Consider the following 9,031-nt stretch of genomic DNA (forward strand, 5'->3'; position numbering starts at 1 on the left):
CAAGTTATTGAGACAGTGACATTTGTTGTTGGGGTTAACCCACCACTGTTGTTGGCTTTTGTTTCAATAAATTGTTTGAGATGAGGAAATTACCATTGTATATTTATATTGAAATGATCTACTTTGATAGATGATAATATCTATCTATCTATCTATCTATCTATCTATCTATCTATCTATCTATCTATCTATCTATCTATCTATCTATCTATCTATCTATCTATCTATCTATCTATCTATCTAAATGTCAGACTCACATAGTGTTCAGTGTGAAAAACACAGTGCCACAAAAAAGTGGGAAACATTTGTGACTATACAAATGGATTCAACAAAATTGCTGATCCAACAGTTGGCTGATCCTACACACACACACACACACACACACACACACACACACACACACACACACACACACACACACATTTGACGGTTATTTTTGTTTACAATTAATCTGTGACATTTTGGTCAACCAAACCCACTAAAGTTAAATTATGATTTAAGAACCATAAAATAACATCCCTATAATAGCAACTCTATAATACGAGTAATATAAAAATGTTCTTGCAATTTAGAGTAATCATTTTCGAATAATAATATAGTTGAATAAGATTGGAGGACCTGTATTCCAAGGATATCTATTTTTTACTTTATTTCATTCTGAAGCTCAGAATTCCTGATGTCTGTGAGAACTACAAACACTGTTTTGGAAACAAATAAGTACTATGTCATCTGCATCATGAGGCTGGAATGCTTTACAACTGGCTGTGCTTGCGTTCACATACCACCTACATAGACATTCTTAATATTCCATAGCAGAGTCATGCTCTACCAAAGCATTATTGAAGAACACAGGCAAACATATTATTACATACACTGAACTGTTTTTGTTTAGTTAAGGCACTTATCCATGTGCAACTCAAATTTGATTAAACATATAGGTCTAATAAGATTAAGAGTCTATACAAATTTATTCATTAATGACCACACTGGATAAAATTGAACATCATTATGCATACATAGAACTCATGTGACAGCCAATACAATTCAGCCCCAAATTATACACATTCCTGACTTTAACACCAAAAGAAAACACTAACAGAATGAATCTTTATTTCAAGATTGCTTCATTACTGAGGTCAATAATTAATCAGAGTCACAGTAACCACCCTCTTAGTGTTTGCATTATGGATCTATCACTAGCGACTCAGTTCTTTCAAAAGACAAATGAGAAGAGCTTTTCACTGTATTTAGTATTGACATCTTAGTCTTATAATCATATTTTCAAACCTTAGCAAATTAACTGCAGGGACAGGACTCACTGTAACCTTTGAGAATGTATTTTTCAACCGTGTTAGGTTTTCTTCAGTAGTCTCTGTAGGTTTCTCTGAATCTGGAGAGCAAACATAGAGCACATATCTCAACAAAAGCTGCAGTGTTTCTAGACTACAGTAATCATCCTCAACGGTTTGTTTTGATCAAATGAACCACCCATGTTTTTCCATGAATCAATTTCAGTGTAAACATAAGCATGGTTTTTTAAAAAGGTTTTCAATAACCAGTAGAAAAGTAAATAAATCCATACCAAAAGTTTGGCAGACATTATTTGTTCAAAAAACATGTAATTTTATAGTAATTGCCTATAATTAATTAAATATTTCCCTCATTTTAGGATTAGACTGCTTTTATTATTTTTTATTTTATTTTATTATAATTTATTATTTTATTTGATGTCATGTGTTCTGACATTTTGTGAGACAGTGTCTTGAGAAGCAAATTCAATTACATTCAGTAGCCCCATACAGATGGCCCAGTTAAAATAAATGTTTGATTAAGGAAATCCTTTTTAATGAACCAATTTTGTGAATCTGGAACTGAAACATATTTTTCTAATAAAAACGAATGAAGTCACATGACTGTAGTTTTAAAGAATGTACCTTTTCTAATTTCACCAGGTTCATGGATAGAACAGAGTAAATGTCTGCATAGTCTTCAGGATATAAGCTATGATATTCATCTCTGAAATTGGATATTCAAGTCATTTGCTGTCCAAACTTCACAATAAATTATACTTTTCATTATAAGAGAACCGTACTGAAATATTTCTGAATAATATCAGAACTAGATGTTGGCATGCAGTGACCTCACCCACTGAGAGAAAACTCAGTCATAGAGCTTATAGCAGTCAGTCTTTGTTCCAGTGATATTATCTTTAAAGCCATGTAACATGAAGACAAGACTAAAATGAAGACTCTGTAGGAACACACCAAAACAATTCAATGGAATATTTTAATATTCTTTCTTGAAGAAGCAGAAAAAAGAATTATGAAGCAGGGAATGGAAGACTTACAGAATGAGGTAGACCATCAGAAGACTGTTAAATGAAACTGGTCTCAGTGCGTTCACATCACATGCCCTTTGATCGTGTTCTTCAGGATGGAAAAAGAGACGTCTGTCAGTAGATCACACACTTGGTCTAATATTCCATTGTAAAGTTTTGTTCTGAAGATGTTTGCCTTACTTGTTGGCTGTGGGTAAGTGTCTGGTAAACTGTCTTGTTTAACCACGTTTTTAAACACTTGTTTTGGGTTTACACGTTTTGGATAATCTGCATCACAATATGAAATGTATCATCGTGTTTTATTTGACAGGTGATTAGCTAGTAAACATTTTAATATTCAAATCCTTTTACTAATATATTTTGTTTGCTCATTTACTATTTTCAGGGAATAAAATTTCCTAAGAGACCTGATTAAAAACACACCTGAGATTTTCTCAAACTCTGGCAAATCTGGAGAGTCTGAGCTACTACTGTCCCCGATTCCTTGTCGTCTCGAAACCAGCGGACCATCTAAGTTGGACAGATCTGCTGCGAAATCCTGTCGGGTCAAAAAGACAAGACAATTCATATAATACTCAACTCGAATACTCGAATGAAAGGTCAGCAAAGTGATTTTGGCAACAGCAAACAGTCCCCTTGTAGTTACCATGGGAAGTGTTGAAGGACTTCCTCTGTAGTTGCTTTTTGTTGAAGAGGGGACAGGAATATTTCTCAGACACTTGTCCTGCATCCACATATACACGGGATGTTAGCGACTGTCAATTATAATGAAAGACTTAAAAGAATGGATCCAAAAATGAACTGATGCTCAGAATTCCTGATCTTGGATCTCGGACTACAAAAGCTACAAACACATAAGCTTGAGGAAGAAAATGCTTTATAATGGGATGTACTATCAGGTACTCACTTCCAGATGAAAGCATACCGACATCAAAACCTTGTATGTGGTGTCTCGGGACAGGAATGACACAAAGACATACTGGAAAGTCATTAAAAGCTCAATTAGAAAAACAAATGTTTTGCTCACTTCATGTTCAATACCAAAGTGAAAACAAACGCACCTTCTCTTGTGCTGTGGTGATGACCAGTGCATTTGGCACTAAAATTGCAGTTTTTGTTTTCTGTATAACTTTTACAGATGGAACTGGAATGGCAATCTGAAATGAAAACAGTTTAAATAAATGATATTCTGAAAACCACTGATGGTAAACTGTGTCCTTAGCTGTGAAGGGCATTTGTGAACCTTTGTGTCTTTGCCAAAAACTTTGGAATGGAAACAGATCCAGTTATCAGAAACAAAAAGTCTTCCTTGGTACAGAATATCTTTCTGCAATGCACAGGTGTAACCTGTCAACAGAGCATAAACCAACAAATAAAAACAAGACAATATTACAATATGTTTTACATGTAACATTTCTGAATGGTGAACATGACTGAGTATCATGGGATTATAGGTGAAATCTTTAAGTAGCATTAGTTCTTTAGTAACAGTAATGGAATACATGTACTCACTCTGTTTCAAGTGCTCATTCACACTGATGTCTTTGAAAGCTTTGTGATACTGAGTGTTTGTCCGGAGAAACTGAAATTTCACATGAGACTGACTGGTTTGATCATTTTCATTCAACAAAACTGACTAATCTACCAATTAACACATAAGCAAAAAAGGAGCTGCCTGTTAAAATCTCAATAATTTAAAGTGGTTTTATACAGCCGAGGAGTAGGGACGGCAAATTTATGTAGAACAAAAAACCCACTAACCTGAGATGACTGGAGCTTCTTCCTCTCAATCTTTGACTCAGTGTCACTTTGTAGTTGTGACAATATTGAAGAGTCAAGTGTTCTGGTCCTGAAAAGAATAGCAATAGAGGATAGATTTAGGTAGTTAATATAGTATAAGACACTAATATGTATAATGGCAATGAACTTTATTACATCATTGAGCATATAACATCGGATCATTAGACGAAAGAGATCTTTTTCTCCTTTAATGTATAATTATGTGGCTTTACCTAATTAGTGTAGATTTTCTTGTTCTTCCCAAAATATCTGATTCATTGTCCATGGGTGTATCTGACCGTATCATTTTTCTTGATCTTTCCTCTGCTCCATTTTCTGCCTCATGACTGAAAGGTTATAAAAAAGTCACACTGTAACTTAAGCATTTTCATTAAAGTGACACTATATAAGAACATTGTGATAGAATAACTAAGAAAAATCTGATAAATGTGGCTTTCAAACAAAATAGCATGACCACAGTGAGCACCCATGACAGGAATCACATCTTAGAGCTGAAGGGAGTTTACTGGGTCTGTTACTGCTGTCTCTCTATTAATTATCCTGCCCATTGGAGTATTAATATTGTAACATTTCTCACTTGCTGATGTATAGTTTGCACTAGAGTTGCATCAGTGTAGCTAGCCTATTTCTAGTGAGCCGGACACTGAGCTATATATATATATATATATATATATATATATATATATATATATATATATATATATATATTCTTATAAAATGAATCTTAGATAGTCCAAGATAAAGTATACAGAAATCAGTTATTATTAACCCATGTTAAGGTAAGCAAGAATACATAGGGGATTAATGGATAGGTGAATAAAGAGGAAAAAGAACAAAATAAAGAAAAAAAAACATAGATCATTATTATCATTTTACACATACACTGTCTGAGAAAGTACTATTTTTGTCACTTTTAATCTCAATTGTACTTTAACCTCTAATCTGCTATGCTTTAAACATATGAACTGTTGTGTTTGCTTACAGACATAAGACAAAGTCCCCTCAGCCATCATGAAGTAAATAGCATGGTGCGTGGTGTCCTACCTGTGCTCTTTGCATGCTATCTGCTACAAGATAAGATTATTTACACAGCACAATGAAAACATGCATCTTAGCATTTCTACCCATATGGTCTAACCATTACATTTTAAACTACTGTTGTCCTATGAAACTGGTTTGTTTTGCAAAAACAGATATAAGGAAATAAAAGGGCACACATGGACTCACCATGGTGGTGCCAACAAAGCCTGTTGGTTCGGTAAAACTGAACACGTTGGTCTGTCTGCACTGGAGCAGGTTTTGATGGCAGAGTCTTCGCATGTTAAAGGATTCTCCATCAAAATTGTGGTATGACTCTTCTCCCTTGATAAAGTGGTTTGAAAAAATTCATTTCTGTTTTTGGATTTCAGTCAGGGAGGAGGTCTCTGACCTGGAAAGCGTCAGTTAATGAGTGATTTGTGACTCCACTAGATTTGTAAATATATAATAAAACAAAAACAAACAGTAGCTACTGTGGGTAAATTATACTCTCATGTTTTACTTCTCAACGTGTGCATGTGGAGTACTTTACTGCAAAAAGGCAGTAAGTCTCTATACAATGATTAGAAGTGATTTGAAGACACATAATTGTTATAAATAGTCAGGACATATTATTAACAAAAAGGGAATATAGACATTAATATTGTTGTTGGTGGTGATGTTACTACTACTACTACTACTACTACTAAAGACCTTATTATTCTGGTCAGTGCATATGCAGAATTTGAATGTTTTTATAATCATATATCATTTCAAGTGTGCAATTTCAATTGTGAAATTAATTATATATAACTTATTCCTAAATAGGCCTATAACATGTTTTATGCTTATTATTAAACTTTGAAAATGTTTATCTATCTTAGCACAGGTAGGTGGAACCACCTGCTTGACATCTCTGACCTACGCACCTCCGACGGTGCACCAGCTGGGAGCCACCCATCACCCACCACTCTTCACCCTTCACCTTTCATTCTTCACCCTTCACTCTTCACCCTTAACCCATCACTCTTCACCCTTCACCTGTCACTCTTCACCTGTCACTCTTCACCTTTCACTCTTCACCCTTCACCTGTCACTCTTCACCCTTAACCCATCACTCTTCACCCTTCACTCTTCACATTTCACTCTTCACCCTTCACCCATCACTATTCACCCTTCACCTGTCACTCTTCACCCTTCACCTTTCACTCTTCACTCTTCACCCATCACTCTTCACCCTTCACTTTTCACCCTTAACCCATCACTCTTCACCCTTCACTATTCACCTGTCACTCTTCACCCTTCACTCGTCACTCTTCACCCTTCACTCGTCACTCTTCACCCTTCACCTTTCACCTTCCACCCTTCTCCGATATTCTGCTCCTTTAATCCTGGAACATCTCTGGATGGTGGATTGGTGAGTGGGCCATCTCCCTACAGCCCCTGCAGCAGGTCTTAGGTTCCCTGATTCCCTCCCGCACGTCTCTCCTGTGGAGCCAGACCCTGGAGCTCCTCTGCCCTACCTCTTCAGTGACGTCCTCACCTTTGTGCCTTGGATGCCCAAGGACTTCAAGAGACATGGGTCTGATGTTTCTGCATAGTCTCTACACCCAACCTCTAGTGGGAACATAAACACCCTCCATCCAGACTCTGAGCACACAACTACCAGCTTTGCATTTGCCTCAAGCACTCATGTAAAATGTCTGACTAACACTCATGTAAAATGTCTGACTATATTTGGCCACAGGAATATCCCACGTCAGTGTCCAACAGTAGTGTGCTTATGGCAGGCCGTTTTATCATAAAATGGGCTTCACCCCACTTACATTCCAGATATCTGTAACTACATTACAGATATCTGTATATTTAATTTAAGATATCTCTAATTATATTTTAACTAGGCAAAATGTCAATTTGAGATATCTCCAATTGCATTCTGACTAGTATAAATTACGTCATATTCACCATTGATTTGTATGGAGGCTCAAGTTCAAGATATCTGCAATTAATTACTGACTATCTGAAATGTACATTTAAGATATCTACAATTAAATTATGACTAGTCAAAAAGTCAATTACAGATATCTCGTTTTTTGTTCTGACTAGTCATTATTCTAATCAAAGATATCTTAAACATACTCATTATTTAAGATATCTTAAAAATATTTTTAGATATCTGAAACTAAGTTTTGACTAGTGCAAATTAAATATCAGATATCTTGAAAGTAAGTAATGACTAGGCAAAACAAAGTTAGGGATATCCAGAACTGTATTTTTGACTAGTCAAAAGGCATTTAAAGATATCTACAAATAAATTGCAGATATCTTGAACATTTTTATCTAGACGTTTTTTTTTATTTCTGTTATCTTGAATAATTATTCTGACTAGTCGGAATGTGTTTGTAGATATCTTCAATAATCATTTTGTCTAGTCAACACATCCCAGATTTACGTAGCATTTTGGCGCCAAGCTTGGCACTCTTTGTATTTGCTAATCTAGGGTGACCAGATTTGGGTTTCTGAAAAGGAGGACACATTTTTTTCCGGGGTCATCGGTGTATCGGTGTTTGATATGACACAAATGACATGGTGTCTGTGTAAAAATTGCATTTATTGAACAGCACAAAACAACATAGTACCTGCCGTACACATCAAGCACTCTGCCTCATACGGATCACGACCCTGGCGAAAGCACAGGAATTTTTTCTTTAACTCCTCCGTAAACGTTCACTTTCGTTTCGGCTTTGCCGCAGAACCGGCGGACACACGTGCTTTCGCTTGTAAACACTCGGGGGTAGACTGGCAGGCCCACGCTTAACGGATTTAAAGGGGCAGTTTGGCTTATTGAAGCCCTTATTGACGGTGGGCCAGAGAAATAACAAATGCATCATGAAGAACAGGTCACTCTAAGAGGAACCTGATTTTAGCCTGATCCAACATCATTTAATACCTCAAATCTCTCTGGAAACACGGCATATTGAGTAGTTAAGCACACAGAAAGCGCACTGAAATGATTCTTTTCAAGAACAGCTAACGCCATTTTAGCCACCCAAAATTCCACAGGCAGCAGTTTCGACGACTCAGCGACATTGCAAAAGGGGCGTAATGCACGCACTTCTTTAATTCAGATATCTAAAAATGTCATTTTGACTAGTCATAATTACGTTAGAGATATCTTAAATAAGAATTACGGATGTGTGACTCATAAAATGACGAATCCAGTGACGTCATTTTAGATATCTTAAAAGCCGTTTTGATCCGTCAAATTGAAATTGCAGATATCTTGAATTGTTCTTCTTACTAGGTAGAATGCAAATGTAGATATCTTGAATTGTTATTCCGGATAGTCAAATTGTAATTGTTACTAGTCAAAACTAATATTTAGATATCCAGAATGTAATTACAGATAATCAGACGAAGCCCATTATATGTTAAAACGGCCTGCCATAGTGTGCTAATAGACGGGCTTCACTTTCCTTGGTACCACTTTTCCAAGCTGTACATAATGACACTAATGTACCGGGGAAGGAAAAAACACAATGGGTGACAGATAACTTTAGGTTCAGCATTAAAAAAAGTATTTTTGTAGGAAACAAAATCACTATTAACCAAACTTACACCGTTACAGCAAGTGAGAGAATTATCACATTTGAAACGGGGAGCATTCTAGCTGTGGTACAATGTTGTTGTTTTTTTAATCTGTATACATCTGAGAATGATAGTCCCAAATGGAATGACAAGCAGTTAAATATCACACGAGTACAGTAACTACCACAACAAGTGAACTATCCGTGCAGCAGACTAAACTCATTCTGGGTTTTAAATACTATTGAATTAGTTGTTAATAATAAGCGACTGTGACTCATTTTTTAACGT

The 9,031-nt window shown here is 35.9% G+C and overlaps 1 protein-coding gene across 1 annotated transcript; it reads right to left on the bottom strand.

Moving 5' to 3' along the window:
- Window positions 1–671: 671 nt before the first annotated feature.
- On the bottom strand, window positions 672–5,476 carry gramd2b (GRAM domain containing 2B). The gene is made up of 14 exons (XM_077001236.1): window positions 5,366–5,476; window positions 4,351–4,464; window positions 4,100–4,187; window positions 3,851–3,920; window positions 3,582–3,685; window positions 3,400–3,495; window positions 3,246–3,317; window positions 2,985–3,062; window positions 2,762–2,876; window positions 2,519–2,605; window positions 2,348–2,426; window positions 2,146–2,250; window positions 1,935–2,016; window positions 672–1,390 (listed from the first exon to the last, which is right to left on the bottom strand). The coding sequence occupies exons 1-14, from the start codon at window positions 5,473–5,475 to the stop codon at window positions 1,352–1,354; spliced, it is 1,239 nt and encodes a 412-aa protein (XP_076857351.1). The 5' UTR covers window position 5,476; the 3' UTR covers window positions 672–1,351.
- Window positions 5,477–9,031: the final 3,555 nt, after the last annotated feature.

This window comes from Brachyhypopomus gauderio, chromosome 4, assembly GCF_052324685.1.
Source record: "Brachyhypopomus gauderio isolate BG-103 chromosome 4, BGAUD_0.2, whole genome shotgun sequence".
Lineage (NCBI taxonomy): Eukaryota > Metazoa > Chordata > Actinopteri > Gymnotiformes > Hypopomidae > Brachyhypopomus > Brachyhypopomus gauderio.